At 42.5% G+C, this 23,110-nt stretch overlaps 3 protein-coding genes across 3 annotated transcripts; 2 read left to right on the top strand and 1 right to left on the bottom strand.

Moving 5' to 3' along the window:
• Window positions 1-5,874: 5,874 nt before the first annotated feature.
• On the top strand, window positions 5,875-10,070 carry lysmd3 (LysM, putative peptidoglycan-binding, domain containing 3). The gene is made up of 3 exons (XM_063195278.1): window positions 5,875-6,000; window positions 7,517-7,788; window positions 8,635-10,070. The coding sequence occupies exons 2-3, from the start codon at window positions 7,525-7,527 to the stop codon at window positions 9,361-9,363; spliced, it is 993 nt and encodes a 330-aa protein (XP_063051348.1). The 5' UTR covers window positions 5,875-6,000; window positions 7,517-7,524; the 3' UTR covers window positions 9,364-10,070.
• Window positions 10,038-13,204, bottom strand: polr3g (polymerase (RNA) III (DNA directed) polypeptide G). Its single transcript, XM_063195279.1, has 7 exons — window positions 13,038-13,204; window positions 12,131-12,260; window positions 11,708-11,776; window positions 11,563-11,625; window positions 11,403-11,467; window positions 11,152-11,301; window positions 10,038-10,293 (listed from the first exon to the last, which is right to left on the bottom strand). The coding sequence occupies exons 1-7, from the start codon at window positions 13,149-13,151 to the stop codon at window positions 10,207-10,209; spliced, it is 678 nt and encodes a 225-aa protein (XP_063051349.1). The 5' UTR covers window positions 13,152-13,204; the 3' UTR covers window positions 10,038-10,206.
• A 204-nt stretch (window positions 13,205-13,408) lies between these two features.
• Window positions 13,409-22,531, top strand: mblac2 (metallo-beta-lactamase domain containing 2). Its single transcript, XM_063195277.1, has 2 exons — window positions 13,409-14,290; window positions 17,205-22,531. Exons 1-2 carry the CDS (start codon window positions 13,849-13,851, stop codon window positions 17,576-17,578), a joined length of 816 nt encoding a protein of 271 aa, XP_063051347.1. The 5' UTR covers window positions 13,409-13,848; the 3' UTR covers window positions 17,579-22,531.
• Window positions 22,532-23,110: the final 579 nt, after the last annotated feature.

The following is a 23,110-nucleotide window of genomic DNA, read 5'->3' as shown; positions in this document are numbered from 1 at the left end:
CCAGTGAATGCTTACATTGATCTCCAGAAATAACTTCTCATAATCCAGTAACTATAAATGCGTGTCATTCCACTTTATAGTTGTACCATATAAATAAATGTTGATTGATGACAAGACATTCAATAAAATATAACCTAGGCCTAACCGTTATGAAGTCCTGTGCAGAGCAGCTGGGGCCCATATTCCACAGCATTTCTGGATGAGCAGAAGATACCTGAAATTTGGAAACATGCCACTGTTGTTCCTGTTGCTAGTGCCCTAACCCCAAAACATTGAACGATTTTAGACGTGGCGGTTGCCCTTACTTCACTTGTGATGAAGATGTTTGAGAAGCTGGTAAAGCAGGTCATACAGATGCAGGTACAGGGGTCATTGGATCCAGGGTGCGATTTGTAGGGGGGATGGGGGGATTGTCCCCACTTCTGGTCTTGATATCGCCACTTTTTCTACATGATTTTTTAATACATGTTTAATGTAATTCCATACACAGTTTAATGTAATTCCATTGATATTGCTTAAAATCTTAAACATATCCCCCATTCTGGTTTTCTGACAAATCGCACCCTGATTGGATCCAATGCAATTGGCATACAGAGCAGGGAGGGGTGTTGAAGATGCCACTTTGACTTTTCTGAACTGCCTCTTCCACCATCTTGAGACCCCCACAACCCATTCTAGACGGCTATTCCTTGAATTTTCATCTGCTTGTAGCCCAATGCATGCTGTAGAATACTACCTGTGGCACGCTGTAATAGTCATTGAATAATTAACTACCATCGTACTAGACTAATATGACCTGACACAGGGCCTTTACTAATGCACTATGACTTGGTCATTGCCATTCTGGTAACAGAAAATGTATAACATCGTGTCTTAAGGGGATACCACAATACAACCTCGCTTGTAGAGAGACTTCTTTATGAGTTCAAACTGGATTTTAACATTGTTGGATGGATTTTAGATTTTATGACACAGAGGACACAACGTGTGAGAGTAAATGGTGTGCTCTCTGAAATAAGCTGCTCATCTACCGGATCCCCCCAAGGATGTGTTCTTTCTCCTCTTCTGTACATACTGTACACACTACAGTAATAGCTGCAGAAGTCAGTATGACAGAGACACATTATGAAGTTTGCAGCTGACTGTTACAGTCTAATGAGGGGGGAGAGGTAGAGCATGGTCAGGTGGTGAATGACTTTGTCAATTGGTGTAAAGACTTTTATCTGGAGCTCAACATTACTAAAACCAAGGACATGATCATTGATTTTAGAAAAGCATCACCTACCCTAAGCCCACTGAGATAGGGGGGTGGAAATTGAACAGGTGGAGACCTACAATACCTGGGATCTTGATAATGACTTGTGTTTTCAGCCTAATTCAGAGGCCATATAAAGAAAGGTCCAGCAGCGTCTTTTTTAAAGGAAAAATTAACACTTTGAATGTATGCAGAAAAATTATGACTTTGAATCTTTTATTGAATCAGCCCTGTGATTTGCTATTGTTGTGTGCTTTGGTAACATAAATAAAATGCAACAAGCTGGTCGACTAGGTCATAAGGGAGGAGCAGACTCCTCTCAGCAAACTGTTTTATCACCACGTCCAAAGGAAAGCACTTGCAATTTTAGACTGTGTGGATCACCCTTTGTGTGGGGGAGCTTGAGCTTCTGCCATCAGGCAGAAGGCTTAGAGTTCCCACCCAAAGAACTAAACGATACAAATGCTCCTGTATTTGGACAGCTAAATATGTTGAACTTGCACAATTAATGTTTCCTAATTCACTTTACATCCTTAAAAATTTTTTTGCACATTGGACTGGTATATAAATCTCCATGTCTTGATCTGACCTTTTATATCATTCTTTTATCCTCTTACTTCGTATTTATTTTTATTTGATTGATTTTTAAGTTTAAAACTCACCAAAAACTCCAGTATTCATGCTGTATCTTTATTTAGAGAAAGAAAAGCCATTTAAAGGGTTTATGAAACGAAAACAAAGTAAAGGAATTTGACCATTTCCAGGACAGATTCTGACAGTTCTAAGCCTTGTGAATAAAATGGGATATTGTCTGGGTGATATTTTGTCCTGAAAGTCATGTTAAAACGTTCCCAAAAAGTGTTATGTTCACTTTTTTTCGTGACATGCAAATTTTATGCAAATGATATGCGTGACATAAAAGGGGAGAGCTCACCTCATTCCACCTTGTTCAGATCAATGGCGGCTAGTACCAAACTAAAGCGCAGTGTCAAGCAGTGTGTTGCTGGAGGGCCGAACGGTGCCAGCTGCAAAAATGGCTACTTGACAGAAGGAATATCTTTGCACAAGTTCCCTTCTGTGAAGAATGATAGAACTGTGGCCAACTGTGGAGAAGGCTAAAACAAGGGCTCTGTGGATCCAATTCGTACGCAGGCACCGGTGTGGCAGCTTTTGTGATATGCACCGGATTCTCATCCGCCCTGTAGGCTATCTGCTTGTAGGATAGACAGAGTAAAGTTAAGTATAGGGTACAGTTGGGCTAAATCAAATATGCCTGTGTAACAACAAGACTCTGATCTAATTCCAAAGTGTAGGCATAACATAAATGACAGCCCCAAAACATTTGCTGACCATATCGAAGATTGTGTAATCTCTGTTTATGTTGACATTCGCTTCCTGCCATACATTTGTCCCATAGGCCTATCGCTTGCCATAGCCTCGTACAAGCAGATGTACATGTGGATGAGAATTCCGGTGCATATCACAAAAGCTGTCACACCGGCGTGGTTTTGAAACAAGCTCATGGTCACTGTTGTGCTCGGCACATTTCCACCCCTCGTGCTTCACCACAAATGTGGAGATCGCGGGCATGGTTGGACTGAAGAGAATGCTATTGTCTCAAGCAGTTCCAACAATTGACATCGCCGGCGTGCAGACTGAAACTGCCCCTGTTACTGCTCGTGCACTGCTTTGCTTTAGGCTACGTTTTACCTTGTCCATCTGCTTTGTATGTTGTTTTCAGGAAAAGGGTAATGCACATTACATGCCAAACCGATGCAAATGCTCTCGGGATATGCACTTTTTGTTGATTGCCATTCAACTGGTCAATAAATTGGTTTTGGGATATACGCGCTTCAGCCTCCGTGGTGCTCTCGGTCGAGGACAGCCAACTCACAGACTGGGCTACTGCTTAGCGAATAAACGGAGATGCATATAGCGTAGGCCTACTTTTTTTCTCTCTTCTTCTTTTTTAGGATTTCGGGGCTGCTCTTACAGCCTATTACCTCTGTTTTTTCTCTAGTTGATAATATTTTTGCATGTACATGCATTTCAATCACACTATATCGCGCAATTGAATCAAAATGCCCCCCATTTGTCAACAAATACACACGCCATGTCATCTTTGGGTCATGGCAAAGCGCCCTTAGCAACCGTAACCATAAACAAAACAAACTGTCAGGCTATGTCAACAATCGTCACTTCGCCTGTCAGACATGTCACTTTCTGCAGATGTATCAGTGCCTCTGAAATAGATTTGTGCTGCTGATTTTTTTTCTCATGAGGTTGGATGTGTGGTTTTTCGACACGCTGATGTTTGTATCAGAATTTTGGTTCCTTTATAAGATGTGGGTCCATCAAATGTGTGTTGTTTTCTCAGATCGCCATACAAGCAAACCAGGGACTCTCCTCTTTGATGTCACAGCCCAGCTCATTAGTCAAACCAAATTTCACAGAATTCACACTTTGAGTTGCCATTTTCACAAGTTCCTCCAGGATGATTGGGTTCAAAGTCTCATCGATGCTATCAGAAAAAACAAGGCTTTAATGGCTAAAAGCTAAAATCGTTTCATAAACCCTTTAACCCTCAAGCGACCAGCCTGTTTTTGCGACTAATCTGACCGAGCGGGGTCATTTATGACCCCAAGGAGTTTATATAGAAATACCACTATATAAATTATTTTTGTGGGTTCATTCAAATTTATTTACATCTTGCACATACCTGTCCCTCATCTAAAGCAAAAAAATGTGAATTTGAACATTTTATTGTTTTGCTAAAAAATAGTCAAACTTACATACGTATATGCTAAATATGATGTATGCCCTCATTTGCATATGTAAACATCAAAATACAAAAAACATCCAATACATTTTTTTCTTCTCTCATCATCAGTAATCAACTGAGAAAGTTTCATGGTGATATCTATCATTCAAAATAATGGAAAAAAGGAGGCGCACACAAGACTTGTGTGAAAAAGTGTATTGAAGCCGAAAATATACAACAGAAGTCTAAGGATTAACTGGAGAGACAGACGTTTCGGAGCTAGTCCATTTTCAATGTCTCCAGTAGCCTACTCTCTCTCAGGCTACTGGAGACATTGAAAATGGACTAGCTCCGAAACATCTGTCTCTCCAGTTAATCCTTAGACTTCTGTTGTATATTTTCGGCTTCAATACACTTTTTCACACAAGTCTTGTGTGCGCCTCCTTTTTTCCATTATTTTGAGTGTTTACTACTTTTTTGGGAGTGCTCGCACCAAGCAATACACGAGCATTAAGTTCAAGGCGCAGACGCCGACCTTTGTTGGTCTTTTTGTCATTCACTGATATCTATCATTTAAATTTTTTAGCCTATTCACTTGTAGTAGTCTCACCATAATAATACAGTATATTTATGCTAATTATGGAAATTGCTCAAAGTCAAACTTTGAGAAACCAAGCTAAATTCTATCAATTAGCCCTATAGATGACATTTCTGCAATAAAACTTTAGGGTACTCAACATTTCTGGGTTCATGAAATCACAAGATCAGAGAATATGGTAATTTACATAGACAAATTCATGTCTCAAACATATAACCTTATGCACACTCAAAATTTCTCTGAAACTTTTTCTGGACATTGTAGCTGTGAAAAGGTGTGTTCCACATATATTAGAACAAAGAAATGATTCAACTGATGCTTCAGCCTTTGTATAGCCATAAAATAAGGAAAATTCTAAAAACGCCATTGATTTCTACACTGATGACTTGTTTCCTCCCTCTTTGTTCATCAGGATGACTTCCATTTCATATTCTCATCATGTGTCTAGGACCACTGTGCCATGATATCAACAAATATGGAGCAATAACAGAGGAAATGCTACCTGGGTGCCCTCACAATATGCTTCGTTGGCTATCGCAGGGGTGCCCTATTTAATTACATAATATATTGTATTTTAATACTATAAATGTTTATATTGTGAATATTTTAGGTCTGCTGACCATGGCCTGCCCAAAGACACAAAATACAAAAAACAGAGTTTGAAAATTACAACAACAATGGACATTATAATGTTGAGTATCTCATGGATCCTCTCGGGGTGATAAATGACCCCAGAGGTGTTTTGATTATAAATTCTACATAGATGGTCCAAATCTCACAAAAATCATTCAAAACATGCACAACATATGTATTGACAAACTCCTAGAAGGACAAGTTTTTCTGATGAAAATTGCCGGAATGGTGTATGAAAATATGTGCCCGGGGTCATAAATGACCCCAGTCGGTCGCTTTAGGGTTAAGAACTACAAAAAAAAGGGGGGGGGGGGGTTGTCATCCTCCCTCCAAAGGATATAAGCTTTGTTTTCTTTTATTTGTATTATTAGTATTAGGCCTACATATGGTGTTAATATCATTATCATTATGGGAATGTGAACAATAAAGGTCTGTTGTAGTCATACTGCCTATGTGTGAGATGAGTCTTTGTTCTGTGAAAAGTAATAGGCCTATTGTAACTGCTATCAGACGCACCCACTGACTTTACAAGTCAGTGGACGCACCAAATGCTTAGAGCACTGCTCCGCCCCACCAACCTTTTTGTAAACCACGGGAGATACGTCATCACGTCAATTTTCTGTTGACGTGGCGTCTCTAAACAAACATAGCTGCTAGCGTAGCTGCTACCGTGTACAAGGCGAGAAAATAAAAAGTGGGTTTGCTGTCTGGAAAAATGGCTTAGACCCGGGAGTGAAGCGTTCATGGTTTATGGTGAGATTAAATATGTGTTTGATTTGTGAAGCCTTATTACTGTAAACAGGATGTAGTATCAACCAACATTAACTAAGTTATACCATCTTGGAAGTAGACAGAATACAGCAATCGCTAGTTAGCAAGCTATCAAAGCTAACATGGGCAAATAGCTATCGACATATCGATGGCTAGTGATATGAAAGGGAAAACGCATCTCAACTTTGCATGCTAGGAGCTGCTAGTTAGCTAGAACTATAATATTGTTCAAGAGTAAACCCCTACTTGAGACAACAACTTGACAGGGCATGTGAGTAGTTTTATATTATTGGGAACAATCAGAAAAAGAGATCTATGTAGCAAACTGACCAAGTTTTTTTTATTCCCTGATAAATTGGCCAACAAGTAATATAGCAAAAAGGTCGAACGAAAGCTAAGTTTACAATGCATAGGTATCTAGTCTTGTCATGCAAGTTAGTTTATACGTAGAAATGGATTATGAAAGTATCAGAACAGACCACAATTCCGGGACGTGTATCTAGAGCTACAGTTCTGTGTTCTTATCTAAAATATGAACACTGTGATATTTAGCCCAGGTGGTCAGTCACGTTAGCATGAATCATTTATGTAGATGCCGTTATCTAAATACAGAAGACGTCAATCAGGGGGCTAAGTATTATTATAAGAACATACAACCAAGCTGTCTGGTTCTTTTGATGTACAGTCATAAGCTTTATGACAATATATCAACCCTATCGCCTGAGATATGCCTGAATGATCAAGTTGAAATGTCTAGGCTAATTGCTAGTACTTAAGTTTTAGAAGTAAAAATGTCCAGGATTACTGGGCTCTACTTTATCCCTTCAACGTGGGAATCATTGTGTAACAAATGGCTTGCTACTGTGTCAGCATAATGCAATCAGTAGAGCTCTACAAACATTGGAAGGGGGGTGTTTAGATAAGGTCAAGTTTCTTAGTTTGACACGTTGATTCCTGCGTCTAACCCATGGTGTTTATTGGGGTTTGAACACATGCTGCCGGTTTGCCACACAATTTTATGCGAATGATGTACCTTCTGAGGTCCATGTGTTTTACAAAAGCCCCATGCTTCATTCTAAAGTCTGAGTGGTAGGCCAATTTGTTCTTTAAAACGTGATGAGGCAACATCTTTCATCAGTAGCTACACTTTGTCCTGGTGATGACGTTTTGTGGAAGTTCTGTAGGCGTGGTTGGGTAGACAGTAGTAGGAAATGTTCCCTTGAACTGAAGTACTCGTGTCACTGAAGTGACAGGAGCGTTTTCAGGTAACCGGTTCCCTATGGAAAATGTGGAGTAGTGAACAAACACAGCATTCATGAGGCCAGTTGAAGATAGAATAGTTTGTTTATCACAGTGCATTATTTTTGCACAGTACACTTGTTTTCATTAGATGCAAATGGATACAGACATTCTCATCATTTATGGATGATTTGCACATCGCTGTGTGGAGTGCCTCTAACATCTCTTCATTTCCCCTCTGCTTTTGCTTTCCCCCAAGGGTGAAAGATGACTGGGAAAAACCAATACAATGGTTTCCAGTCGGCCACTTCAGTGCAGCCCACTTTTGGTGGGAATGCGTACGTTTTTGGGAACGGTTCGGAGACGGACTGCTCGGAGGAGGATGGGGAGAGCTATGAGCTCCGCGCCCGAGGCCGTGACCGCACGCGTCGGAGCACCTCCAGAGACCGGGTGGACGATATAGTCTACCTGGTCAGGGACATCAAAGAAGGAGACACGCTCATTAGTCTCTCACTCCAGTATTTTTGCACGGTGAGTCGTCTTGTCCAGTAAGGATTTTGAACACGGGAGTGTGTTCCCACAACTAAATTCACAGCTGTATGTCTATTGCACGTCTGTTGGTCTACAACCCTGGTGAAATATTTTGTCCATGTTCTCAATCAGCCAAGCTGTGCCCTGGCCACCAACCCTGATCTGTTTGGAGAGAAATCATTTTAAGACAAATATTTGAAATTAGAACACAAGACTGGGACATAGCTGTTGGGAATACTGACTTGTAAAACTCCAAAAATACATAGGTTGGGCCCAGGTGGTTGCTATGTGAATGGGTTGGGCCATTTTGTCAAAGTTGAAACTACTGACAAAAGATGAAGGATTAAAAGGATTGATGTCACCAGGGATTGCTGCTTGTAGTTCAAGTCTGTGTTCTTTTCTGAGCAGACACGAGTCTAGAATGTCTGTGTAGCCTCTGCCACGTATGAGATATAACACTGTGCCCCGTGGCCATATGGTGGATTATTATCTCCTTGTGCTTACACAACATGTTCTTAGACTGACCCAGCCATGTACACGCCAAGATTTGTTGTCAAAGCACAGGGTTTTTTTTTGGTTGTGTGTGTTTTTTTGAGCTCATATACTCTACTTTTTTCTTTACATGAAACATGTCACACCAGATAATTGATATTCACCTAAACTGTAATACATGCTTCTAGTGGTTGGCCTTGGTCACATTTCTGTTTTCAAAATGTTCTTAAAGCCTTGTAACACAAAGGATATCAGCAATGATGTTACACAGACCACAGCTGAATTACAATTGTTCAGGTATTTCGTATGCGAGAGCACACTAATTATTTTAATTATTGTGTCATTCCCTTCCAGGTTGCAGATCTCAAAAGGGCCAACAATCTTGTCGCAGAACAGGACTTCCATGCGCTGAGATCCGTAAAGATCCCCGTGAAAAAGTTCAGCGTGCTGACCGAGACCCACAACACCACTCCGCACAAGTCGGCCTCCCCTGGGACCACGCGTCGCCTGGTGGAGTTTGAGGCCGCTGGTGGTGCCGGTGCAGCGGGCTGCGAGGCCGCGGACTCTGCCTCGTCGTCCTCCTCCACGGACAGCGTGGGTAGCTTCCTCCAGGAGAAAGACAAGGACATCGAGCTGCTGGTCAAGTCCACCGGCTCGTCCAGGAGCAGCTTGAGCGAGGTGGTGTCCTCCCTCAGCGGTGCCCAACAGCAGCTGCAGCAGCCCCTGCTGGGGGGAGACCCTGAGCGGAGCAGACCCCCCCTGAGAAAGGACCCACACTATGGGGCAGACTGGGGCATGCGCTGGTGGACTGCCGTAGCCATCATGCTAGTGGTGGGCATCGTCACGCCGGTGTTCTACTTGCTGTACTATGAGGTGCTGATGAAGGCTGACGTTAGCCACCACGACACTACGCACGGGGCCGCCAAGCACGGCACGGCCACCATTCCAATCGAAGCCCACAAGCTGGTAGAGACTAACGGGGGCTTGGATGGGGAACCGGGACAGGGTGTGCGGCAGGACTCGCAGGCACAGGCGGCCGGTCAGTCGAATAGCCACCAGGACCACAAGAAAGGAGACACGTAGCGAGGGAAAGAGACGGATGTGCCAACAGGGACCAGTGTATACTTGTATGACGAGGCATTTCAGTGTCGGGGAGATGTAACCACTTTCCAAGGGTGAAAAAAAAAATAGCGTTTGAGCTATATGCGGTCTTTGGACTTTCTGGGACTTTTTTTCCCGGCACAGTGGAGGCAAGTTCATTATACATAACTACAGTGGGCTTGTGTTTAGCTGCTTGCGTCACTTCTATGGTTTGCCTTAGGGGTACATATATATATGATAATGGTTGTTTCTCATTTTCAGAAACCATGTGAATAAGCAGAGGTTGAGAGGGAGAGTGAGTGTTGCCACTGTCTACTTGTCAGGGATGTTCTTTAAATAAAGCATAATTTATTGGAGACAAGCTTTTTATGTTCCAAAATCAGTATTGTGTTAGGTTGAGTAATTATGAACCTTGCCCTCAAACTCTTGTTCGCACATAGGACTTTTCCCCACACCAGAATATTGTCATGGCTGTGAAATGTGCAATATTCTTTTTGTTTGTTTGTTTGTTTGCTTCGTTTTAAAATGTTTGCTTTGGCAGTACAAGGATAACTGTTTTCGTTTTCCTCCTGTAGATGAGTTTTAATGGAAAAGTAAGTGTGAGTTGTCAGTATGTGCCTTCTTCCTGTAGACTCAACTCAAGAACAGGTTGGAAATAAAGTTAACTATTTTAATTATGACGAATCCAAGTGATGCCCTTTCATGCGTTTTTTACCATGAAGCATTTAATAATAATTTATTTAAAAAAAAAAAAAACTAATTCACACTTGACTCATTCAAACTTATACCACATATTTACAATCATAAATATTTGACAAAAACAACTTAATAGGTAGCTTCATCCATGTTGTCATCACTGCCTGCTCCAAAGTCATCTCCGTTATCAAAGTAGCTGTTTATGTAATCATTTTCCTATGGAGGAGAAGGAGAGATAAATTGCGTAACAATTTCTCAGCACTACAACATGACATGATGTGGCCATAGTTGCCAACACAATCCAGAGTCCCATAAAGAATCCTTTTTTTTTTTTTAAATGACTTTCTAACATTTCTGGAAAAAAGCTTATTGCTCACCTCTCCTTGAGTTAAATAATTTCGTTTCACCTTTCTCCTGTTCTTCAAACCGTTCTCTGAATCTGGCAATGTAACTTGTACCTCTAAGATGGCCTGGATCATTGATGTAATACAGGGATGGGCAACTTTCATGATAAGGAGGGCCAACATTTTTCACCGCCACCATTAGAGGGCCACATGATCACTCACTAATTCAATGGCAGAAATTACACTGTAATCTGTATTTTTTTGTATTTTGTTCATTTATGGGCTGGACTTTGTAAGGAAGGGGGGCGCACGTGGCCTCCGTGCCTCCAGTTGCCCATCCCGGATGTAGGTAGCTGCTGGTCCCATTCGGTTCAATAGTACAGTGCATGCTAGCTGGGAACTAGGAGTCATCTCACTAGACTCAGTGAACGGCTGGAAGAACAGGAAGGAGACAGATAGAACCCGACAATTTCACTCAGTGGTTTCCAAACCTTTTCAGCGGGGACCCACATTTGGAATATTTTCGTCACCTCCCCAACCCACCATGGGCTTAGCCTAGCAATACATTTCTAGCAATAAATCCACAGGACAGCAAATACATCTACTAACCATACAGGTGAATACAAGTCCCTTTTGTCCGCGACCCCCAGTTTGGGAACCCACTGGGGGGAGGTGAAAAATTCACATTTCCAGAAAAGGTGGATAACACTTTTAAGTCATGACGTTGTACCTCCTCCAATTCCTCTTCATCTAACTCCTCTGCCTCAATGTCCTCCTTGTCCTCCTCCTCCTCATTGCCATCCTCTCCTTTCTTCTTCTTTTCTCCCACGGCCTCTTCCTTTTCCTCATCAGCGTTTACATCATCCGTCTTCTCCAGCTCCTAAGTGTGGTAACAGGCATCTCAGCACAAAAAAAACAACAACAAAAAAACTAATTTGCCACAACTTGGTCATTGGTTAGTTCAGATTTCTGGACACTTACATTTAATTTTGATAGGAGGCTATCCTTGTCTTGGCTGGTCAGTGTTTTAGGTTTTTTCTTCAGCACTGAGGGAAAAGAAAAAAATCTAAGTCAAGACCATTTCTATGTGGTTTGGTGGGTGGGTTTCAGGGAAGTTTCGAGCTAGTCAGTGTAAACTTACCAGACTTCTTTTTTGTTGGCAAGTTGGCTTTTGGCATCAGTTCTCTTGGAAGCCGATTCCAGTCTGTCAACAAAGAAATTATACTATCGTTGTCCATGATAGGACTCCACATTTTCATCCTGAAATGTTTTAGCTTTGGGCTTACCCGGTGTCCATTCCTCATCCTTGATTTTTATTTTCTCCTTTGCGTACTTATCCTTATAACGCTCCACTTCTGTCGTAATAAGAAATTGAATAGCTTTAATTACAGACAGGAAAAAATAGAAATCTACTTCCCATTCAAACAGACATTATATTTGACTGCTGGGTGGTAGGCCCATTGTACAACCATCTCAATCTCCATCATAAGATTTCGCACGTAGGTACTTATCCCTGTCTGCGTGCCAAGCCTTAATTCATTTATCCACCTTTTTATGTGTCTGTACTATGGTTTTTAAAATCGGTGCATATCACATTAACACAAAATTACAGTTCTTGTAAGGGAGTATACGTTTACAGTGGTGTGTGTTGAGCTCGCTGTGAGATTGCATTAAATGCTGACTGGATGTGGGCTGGCTAGCCTCCTCACCAGACTTGGCAGCGTTGGGAGTCAGATAACAGGGCAGGCGGCGCATGGCGCCCCGCATCTCCTGTTTCAGGGAGAGCATGTAGTCATCACTTGGGCTCAGATCCATTGCCACAGGTTTGAACTCCAGCACCTGCACGGGCAGACAGGAAACATCCACGGGTAAGCCTGCTACGAGGTACATCCTGTGTCATGCCCACTAATAATAGGAGTTAAAATACTGCACTGTGGACAACTGTGGTAATACATGATTCATAATAATTAGGCCCAGAGGCGTAGCAGAAAATTGTGGGCCCTATGTACAATCAGCTCCAATGTGACCACCCACCCCCCACCCCCCCATATATCTACGGCAGAGTTTCCCAAGCTTTTTTGTCCTGCGTACCCCCTAAGCCATTTTGTTATATGATGAGTACCCCCTCGCCCTCACACATGCTCTGTTCCTCTATCCCAATGTGACTACACTCAATATATTTGCTATTATTACATTTTTCCGCGTACCCCTAGTGGTACACGTACCCCTGGTTGGGAAACACTGCTCTACGGTACATAGATTGGACTGTGTGGGCCCCCTATATAGGGTCTATACATGGGGACCTGGTGACAACTCACACTTTACCCCCCTTATCAGGACTGGCACACATAGTGCAGGACTTTGGTATAAGAACTATTTGTTTTCAGATCATTTATGTGGGGGGCTCTAAACAACCCATTTCATCTTTGTGTCCCCAGAATCTGAACATCTAGAGAGGGTGTCTAGTCTACACACAGGCCATTTCACTTTTGTGTTTACCCAGCACATGGGCGAAAAAAATCAGCTGTCAATTAAGAAAAGAACAGACAGACAGACAGACAGACAGAGAGAGAGAGAGAGAGAGAGAGATTAGTAGGCCTACTCAAGGCCACCTACTGGAAACAGCTGTCCAGGCCCCCTTCTAGCATCGGGCATGTTAGCCCTGGTGATGCCCAGGTTCTCCACATGGAAGCTGAAGGCAGCCATTCCTCGACCTTTGCCGCCCGCCATGGTAGGGCTCTTCTCTTCCAAACACTAATTCAAGAAAGAAACAGCGCTGTATGGTTATATCAGGATCCACTCGACGATGATGAGGCAAGTTTTAGAACTTGTCTCGTCTCACTGTCAACCTGCTATGATTAATCTACCCACGACTGGTCTGTGGTTTAGTTTTTTAAATGACAATTTCTTTGTAATTGATTGGCCCGTTCCAGTTAAACAACCCCAAAAATTTGGCTTTGTGTGGTTCACCCATCACCTGACTTGGAATACCCCACCCAAAAGTTTTTGGTATATCGGGCATGCACTAAGCCTAAACGTTGAGAAGTCATAGGTACATAAACCGAATTATGTTACCATTAAAATACATGAACAGTTTTCAATTTCACATGATTTTTGTTAAGACGGCATTAAAGAGAAATTCACCTCGACTTGACAGGCACGTTGATGAATTCTGCTTCTGAGAGCGGTCAGGTGGCAAACGGTGTGTGCACGCCATTCATTGGTTTGTGCAGTGATAACTTTTCTTCCCCATCAACGTCACATGACATCCTCCTATCAGCTGTTACGGCTGCAACGTAGAGGTTACCGCCCATTCCGTATGGATCGCCATAACAAATTCTCACCTCTGAGCTAAATCGAAGGCTGCATTGTGATCCGGGGATTAACGTGAACATTTTGGCGTTATTTTGGGCACGCATGTTTTGTAATGTCTTCACTCGAGTGGTATGCGCACAAGTCTGTCGGAGACGGGCTGTTCTGGATTCAGGAAAGGTTTTACGAATCGTCCAACAGAGCTAACATTTGGGTGATACGCGGCTCCCACCAGGACGTGGTGATAGACGCTGGGCTAGGACTGCGGAGCCTGCCAGAGTACATCAAGTCAACGGGGATCTTGGGGGATGATCCGCAACGCAAGAATCCCATTCTAGCCATCGGGACTCACGTTCATTTCGACCATTCGGGTGGGCTTCACCAGTTTCAACAGGTGGGCGTTCACAAGGCAGAGGTCGAAGCTCTTGCTAATGGAGACAACTTCGAGATGGTTACCTGGCTGTCTGACAGGGAAATTGTGGAGACCCCCGAGCCCGGATGGAGAGCCAGGCAATACAAGGTTAAGGCTATCCAGCCAACGCACATATTACAAGAAGGTATGGTAGCTTTACTGGTTAACTGGCGGTAGCATTGTTGTAGCGTCAGCCGAGGTGTTGATTGCATTTAGGCGGTGCCCCGGGGGATCAAAGCACCTGTCTCCATAGCAAGATCTTGCTGTGCGAAGACTGAATATCACCATGAACGTTTGGATTTTCTTAAAATGGGTGCTGTGACAAACTGACGATTGGTGTGTGTGTGTGTGTGTGTGTGTGTGTGTGTGTGTGTGTGTGTGTGTGTGTGTGTGTGTGTGTGTGTGTGTGTGCTTGTGCCTGCGCCCGCGCCCTCACGTGTGTGTGTGTGTGTGTGTGTGTGTGTGTGTGTGTGTGTGTGTGTGTGTGTGTGTGTGTGTGTGTGTGTGTGTGTGTGTGTGTTGCAGAATCAATAGGGCATGTGCAAGCCCAATTACCTGCTTCGAGCTTATATACCCTAATATAATTTTATCTTATCTTACACATAACCGGCATATTGCCCAGAGAGAGATCACGCTAGTATAAATTGTTGAATGTTAATTGATGCTGTGCCCATTTGACATGAGGCCCATGTAGCCTATATCTAGCTTAGGCTACTCTGAACATAGCCTAGCCTACTAGTTTCAGTGGGCATACAGACTGAGACTCCCAACGGAGTTCGCTCCCGGACGTGCGGTCCCCGGTGTTTCTATCACTCCCGGACTTGCGGTCCCCACCCGATTATATTTCACGTATTATCATATACTGCCACATACAAGCAATTTAGGTTTAGGTTTAGGGTTAGGGTTAGGTTTAGGGTTAGGGTTAAGGTTAGGGTTAGGTTTAGGGTTAGGGTTAAGGTTAGGGTTAGAAACAAAAAACTAACATCAACAAGATAACTGGCTCCGTAATATGGCGGTGGTACCGTTAGTCTGGCTAGTGGGAGCGAGATGAAATGGGAGTGTAATGAGATTAGCCTGATAAACCAGACTAAATGTGGATGTCTAATTTAGTCTGGCCTCGATGCATAATACATCCGAAGATTGTTGATGAGAACAACCTTCCCTCAAAACCCTGCCCGCTTTGATTCAAAACACATCTTTGCGTTGTAATTGGTTTGCCAGATTCATGGCATTCTGGCTTCATTGAATCATTATGCGAGGCCAGACCCACCCGTAGACAAAACATTTTGCCGTCCAGCGGGTGGTGCTGGTTCACCAGGCTATAATGAGATGGGAGCGTGAATCTGGGAATCTTTCAGTGATGCATTTCAGGTGCACCCTCCTTAGCACTCCAGTCATGCAGTTTTTCTTTTTCTGCACAATGCCCTGAGTGCAATGCATTGAACTGCTTGCATAGCCTACCACAACCTTAAACTTCAATATGTGCAGCACAGCTGGCTAGTATAACACCTACATTAGATCCCTCGTGACGAGTAAAGAGAGGATGTTTGGGATATGTTTTAGCTTAGATTCTGCATTGAGCACCTCAGCTCTGATGCACCATCACCATCAGAGGGGTGTGTGTTATGAATGGTAAAAGCTGTCTCAGGAGTTATAACATGACTCCATATATGGGGCTTAGTCGATTGGTGTTGAATTTGTAGTCTGTGCATCGTCACCCAGTGCTCTGTCAGAGTCCTGTTACCTAAAGTCCCTCCTCCCCTCTCCTCTCCTCTCCTCCTGTCCCATCCCATCCCTTCTCAGTTTGCTGGACGGGTCAATACAGTTCCTCTGACTCAGTACCTGCATTGCAGCTGGCATAATTTTACATGGGCAGCCAGAGTGTAGTCTGCAAACTCCTCTCTTTCCCTGGAAGACTCCCTACCCCACCCCTGCTCTCTTCCTGCCCATCTCTGTGTATTCCTGGGGGTATTTGGCTGGCTAGGAGACAGTGTAATGCAGGGCATTCTAACGTCATGTGAATAAAGGCTCACAGTGTTACCATTTCAGTCCAGACACCTTCAATTTAGTTTGTTCAAACCAGGTATAAGGTGTGTCCTTTGCTTTGGCATAGAAATAAACATACAGGGTACCTTGCCTCAAACTGGCAGTCCAGAGTCCAGTACGGTACGTAGCATGGAACTTGTTTGGTGTCTAGAAGAAATTGAACAATTGCACTGAACTTCACCTCATCTACAGAACGCATGGGGTACACAGATTTTCTGATGAGATTACGCCAAAATGTTTCCATTTGAATGCGCAGAATGAATTATTTTAAAGCAACACTGAATATTTTTTCTCCAAGTTTTTTTCCACTAAATAACTTTTAAAAGTTTCATCAACTCTTCACTGTAGACTCCCCCAATGCAAGGAAGCCTTGGAGGTGTGGAGTGTCTCGTCTGTATCGTTTCAAACCTGTAGGGCAACATGATTGTCACTGCCTGATCACTTGACTTGCTATCTACAGCAGTAAATGATGTTTTTTATTGAATTTTATAGCCTTATTAATATTCCTTTTAACCTTTTGATAACCACACTGCACTTTATGGTTGAGTTTAAATGACCACATGAACAGTGCAGAGTAGGGCTGTAACAATATGTTATCGAACAGAGACATTGTGATATGCAGAACCATGAAACTGTATCAAAAAATATGATAGGAATAATAATGTAGACCTATTACAAAAATATAATTGGATTCATATTAATGAGTGTTAACACTTAAAAAGCACTCTGGGACCAAATGCACTCTAGAAGATATTAAATTGACTCTCTTAGTATTGAATTAACACTGGATTTATTCTTGCTGTGTATGTGTAAATTATTCATGTGAATGGTGACATTTTTTTCTTCTTCCTTCAACTTTGACGTGTGGGTGCGTGTGTATGGGGGGAGGGGTAATATTCATTATGTGTATGAGGTGCTTTTTAGCACTTTAAATCCCCTGTTGGGATCAATCAATAAATCAATAAAGTAGCTGTACTCTACTTACTACGTCTCCCCGTCTCCATCCCCTCCAGGTGACGTGATCAACCTGGGCGACCGGCAGCTGAGCGTGCTGCACATGCCGGGCCACTCGCGCGGCAGCATCTGCCTGCACGACGCGGAGAACAAGCTGCTGTTCAGCGGCGACGTGGTGTACGACGGGCCCCTGATCGACTGGCTGCCCCACAGCCACGTGGGCGACTACGTGCGCAGCTTCGAGAAGCTCCAGTCCCTGGCCGAGTCCGAGGAGGTGGAGCAGGTGCTGCCCGGCCACTACAACACCTTCGGGGCCAAGCGGCTGCAGCGGCTGGCCTCCAACTACATCAGCGGGGCCGGGGCTTGCCACCGCCTCAGCGCCTGCGCCCTCCGGCAGGTGGCCAATATCGCCCTGCGCTCCTCCTGCTGTTAGGGGTTGGAGATGGGTGTGGGAGGGGTGGAGGAATGGGTGGATGGATTGTGGATATGGGTAGAGCGGCTGATGGGGGAATGAAGGCTTGTTGCCCAACCTGGCTGGCACTCCTCTACTTGCTGTACGAAAAGACAGATAGATGTCTGGACGGAGGAGATGGATGGGTGGAAGGGTTTGATGCCCAATCTGGCTCTCTTCTACTTGATGTTAGGATGGAGATGGACGAAGATGGCTGGGCAAATGAACAGACTGCTGATGGATGGATGGAAGGATGGATAGATGGATTGATTGATGGGTGGATGGGTGCAGACCTGCAGGTAGTTCAGGTTTGTTTGCGGTTTTATCCATGTGTCACATTTTGGTATACTGTTTTTGACATTTTTTAATCATATTGTACCACGGTCACAGTCGGTCATGTTGATGCAACCTTCGCCTCCGCATTGACTACGTGATCAAGGACTGATTAATGATTCATTTCCACGCCCAACTCTACAGATGTAACATGAATAAGATGAATAAGAAGAAACCTGGACTGTTGCTTCATGTGTACACTACAGTATGTTGGTGTCAAGAAGTGAATGGGCATTCATAATTGGACCCAACCCAAGGGGTCCATCTCATCAGCTAACCTCTTGTCCTCACCCTGTGCATGTGGCTTCGAGCTTGGCTAGTGCCCCGCCTCTGTGTAGAAAACGGAAATGTTTCTGCGCCGTCAGCCTAGGCACAACCACTTTTTTGGGGATATTTCCATTCAACATCTCAATTGCAAACAAGAAAATGACCTTTGATTGTATCTTTTTTTTACTAGATATTGATTAACACCTCTATCGTCAATGATGTCTTTCTTCGCATTATGAGGTCACTAGCACAAGGAGAGGGCAGGAGGTTAGGTATGGAAATGGACCCATACTCTGCAAATCCTAAAGGTAGGAAAGGGTTGGTCTGCACACTGCGTTTGTGCGCAAACAGCCAAATGCCCATAGTAAATCTTTATTTATTTATTTTCTGCTTTTTTTGTTTGGAAACAGATGGTTGGATTTAAGCCACCGTAAGCCTTGTTTTTAAACTGCATGAGCACATGTCATGTGAGCACAGAGATGGGAGGATGATGGATCTGTAAGGGCACAAACGTGAGTGTGGGGTGTTGTCCTGGTTGCAACCTGGGCTCACAGACGTCCGTGAAATGAACACGATCCCTTGAACTCAAACTCTGTGGCAGTTTCACGGATTAGGCCCCGAGTTGCTTTCGCCATGTTCCCACAGCACTATGTTAAGCCTATCCTTCTCCTAACCTGTTAGTTAAGAATTGTTGGTTTTTGAGAGAAAATCGTTGAAATTGGAAAAATAAGGTAGAAAACACAAGATTAGAGAAGACATAGAGAAAGCACTTTTGTGATTTTGTATTCAAACTTGGGCCAAGTTCATTTCACAGTTCTGTGAGTTAATGTTGCCTGGTGAAGCCTGGATACACCCCTGGATTTTTGTCGTAATAAGGCACAAGTGTACATTCCTGATGTTGATGATTACTGTTGGAAAATAGTGAGAGATTTATTAGTAACAAAGTGGGTATGTGGAACAGAGTCTACTGTAGTAGTAGGTTTGAATTTGTGAGTGCATATAAAGTATTCTTTTATACAGTATATGGTGTTATCATGGTAAATATAAACAAATATGCATGGCATATTTTCTGTAGCTGTGCATTCGAGATCTAATCTAACTCAAGAAACAGCCAAACTTCACACATTCAAGTATTATGGCTATGCGCTTAAAACTTCTTTCATAATCAAATTTTTGCAAGGTTATGCAAGTTTCCCCATGATTACCAAGAAGCACAAACTTTTTTTTTCATTTTATCCCATTTGAATTCTTCCAAACAGGGAGGAAATGCCTTTTACAAGTTTCCATGTTTCTTGGAGAAAAATAAAACAGTGTCTTTGAAATAGATTAGAGCAGTGGTTCCCAAACTGGGGGTCTGTACCCCTAGGGGGGTCACGAAGGAGTTGGAGAGGGGTCGCGGACAGAAGGGACTTGTATTCTCTCGTCTGCTTAATGGATGTATTTGCTGTCCTGTGGATTTCTAGCAATGTTAGTGGACAGGCATTTTTTTGTCCATTAATATTGCTAGATTTTCCATTAATAGTTTGTCTGCTAATATTGCTAGCAATCCATTGCTAGGCTAAAACTATAGTGGGTGGGGGGGACCACAAGTTTGGGTACCACTGGATTAGAGAATGAGGGATTTGATGTATTTGTTTTTGAACAGATTGCCCTGTGTGAATCGCTACTGATGCTTAGCATATGACCCCTATTTATACTTGATATCGTAAATGTGCCATTTGGTGTGATGTGGAATTCTTCCTTTGTTGCCAAAATACCTCTGGATGATACGATTCCAGACAGCCTTTTTAAGAATCATTTGTTTATGGTCCTTTCAGAAACAAAGCGTAATATTTTACTTAACATAACAAGCTTTCTTCTCTGCCCAAACTATAGGCAGTAAAAAAAAATGTAAATAGACTATTGGGCAGCTGCTGCTACATTGTATCAAAGCACCTGTTTTACCCTTTTGTTTGTTTGTTTACACAATTTATGTTAATTTCATTTTTTGCATGCTTTGTTTTGCACAAAATTAGCTGTTTATTTTCATATCTTAATTTTTTAATACCATGTTTTTATGGGGTTTTTTTTTTCCGCATGCTTTGTTTGCACAGAATCGGCTGTGCCATAAATATAGTAGTGGGATCAGCATGTTTTTTAAAGAAGGGCTGGGCACCCACTCAGCCTTGACATTTTTTGAATTAGTATCATACTCTATCATGCACAAAGGATGAGCTACAGTACAGTACAGTACAGGGAGGGGCCATTGCAAGTTCTTCTCCTTCTTGTCTTGTTGTCGGCAAAGCTCTTCCTATCTCTATGAGGACTCATGGAGACCTTTACTGTATGACTCACCATATGAGTAGGGGTGTAAATAATATTAGAAATGTATCGATATACCGTGATTCGCGACATAGTCTGATGATTGAATCGCATCGCATCGTATTGTGGGGCATTCCTAAGTATCGAAAATAATTTAATCGCATCGAATAATAAGATATCGATATTGAATCGTATCTCCATGGAGGCTGTGATTTACACTAGGGCTGGGCGATATGGGAAAAAAAACTATATCACGATATGGATTACTTTATATCACGATAACGATATATATCACGATATAGCACAATTACATACGTTTTCAGTTATTCTCTTTATTTGGTCTTTATTTTTTAATGTGGCAAAACAACCTTTCTTTAAAATGGATCTTTTTATTGTTATTTTTACAGTTACATGAACTTATAGTGTGTATTGTGACAACATGGAATGTAATTAAATGATATTCAATTGTATAAAACTGATAAAATTACTATCACGATATAAACGATATAGGAGAAAGGTCTCGATATACACTTTTATATCACGATAACGATATATATCGTCATATTGCCCAGCCCTAATTTACACCCCTACATATGAGCAGTTGTTGGTTTCTGGATATGCAGCCTCTGTCTGTGGAGAGCAGGGCGGGGGGGCTAAAAAAAGCCAACCATACTCAGTGCCTAACAAACCCACACTCTTACCTCGTGTAGCTGTGGCTGTTAACTATTAATGGGATGGCTTTATTTTATGGTTTTGTGGCGTGTCAATGTGTGACTATACCAGGGCTTGACATTGGCACCTGCCAACCACAACCAAATGCTGGTAATTCTCAGATGTGGCTACTAGTACTAATTTCAGTGTCACTAGCCACTTTTGACAGGGAGATCATTCTTGGGAATGCAAAATCAGAGTAGCCTTTATTCCGTGATTTGCCTCTTGCAGTTTGCATTTAAGTCTTCATGTCAAGCACAGGTGGCGGTATGTAGTATTATGGTCTTACACTACAGAGCCAGTACTAGCTGTATGGTGGATGAGAATTTAAGTCGTGGCAGGTGTATTGGTATCCCGTATGTCTTGAAAGTGCTGCTGAACAATACAGAAAAAAGCTTAGCCAATTGGTGTTATGGGGAACGTAAAATGAAGTGTAATCCTATTAATGATGAACAGGAAGCGAGCACTAACATTACCAGGTACACTAAACAAAGCAGGACAAGCAGGACCTCTGATATCCAAAAACAATGAAATAGCTCTGCACTACCTATTTCTCCAATAGTTAACATGTTTTTCTTTTCATTGTTTGTTTTTAGTGTGTCTTTTAATAACCAAAGCAGCTCCCTCTTTATGTCATACATTGTGGATCTTTTATCAACATTAGACTGTAATCATTTGGTATTCACAAGTATTATTGAGCATCGATACAAGGGTAATGTACAGCAGTGTCATCAAGTTGAAGGTAATCCACTATATATGAATGACCGCTTCTTCCTTCCGAATTTATATAAGAAAGGTTCATATTCCTGTCCTAAGCTGTGAGTACTGCTAATCACTGGAGATTTTAAACAGGATGAAATGTGAGCACAATACTAATGCTTTGTTGCTCCGTAAGTTGTCAGTGGCCCTGGTTCTGACCACACAGGGTTCACAGTCCAGTCAGGGTACTTGCTACACTCGCTGCTGTGTCTGTCATTGAACAAAAACCTTGTAAGGTAACACCCACTGGCAAGTAGCCTACAACCACAATAGCTAACAGGACAAATAGCCATACAGCACACGCTGGCAGGACACTTTGTCGCACAGTTACGGCACTGCACACAGTGCAACAGGACTACCATGCTGATGCCATCAAGGCAGGTTCACCCTACCTGTGTATGTAGCAAGCAAACATTCAGCACCTGATATATTCACACGTGTGGACCCTGAGGCCCCTCTTCTCAACTTACTGCTGTTAAATGAATGTCAATAAAGCATTTATTGGAACTTTCAAGTATTTGTTTTCTTCTGGGACAGGTTCACCTTTATTGCAAAGTCTGTGAGTTTCCAGTTTAAAATAGGCTAGTTATTTATCAGTTATTTTTTATTATTATTATTATTATTATTATTATTATTATTATTATTATTATTATTAATAATAATAATAATAATAATAGTGTGTGGTACAGTATATACAGGACAATATAAGAATATCAACATTGTGATACACATTGCAAATGCTGCAGGTGCTTGATCTGCTCTGCAGCATATTGATTCTTTATAGCTGTACTAGGCAGCACTATGAATGAAACATTTACAAATGTTTTTAGAAATGTGCACATAGGAAAACCAAACCATGGCTGCACAACGAAAGCGACGAATTGTCTCCTGCTGGATGAGTTTGATGTGAGGTTACCTGTTGGAAAAACAGCGCAAGAAATCATAGGCTGTCCTCTGCCTCCCATAGCCACGATTTACAACTCCCGCTTCTAATGCCTCTTTTCCACTGCCGGTTTTCTGGTAGGCCTACAGCTCGACAAAGCGTGACTCAGCCGCCACTTTTTGCTTTTCAAATAGGCACGACACAGCTCAGTCGCATGGCAAAAAGTGGCGGATGAGTCACGCTGTGTCAAGCTGTAGGCC

The sequence above is a fragment of the Engraulis encrasicolus genome, chromosome 3, assembly GCF_034702125.1.
Source record: "Engraulis encrasicolus isolate BLACKSEA-1 chromosome 3, IST_EnEncr_1.0, whole genome shotgun sequence".
NCBI classification, from domain to species: domain Eukaryota; kingdom Metazoa; phylum Chordata; class Actinopteri; order Clupeiformes; family Engraulidae; genus Engraulis; species Engraulis encrasicolus.
This window is presented reverse-complemented; position numbering and strand designations above follow the sequence as displayed.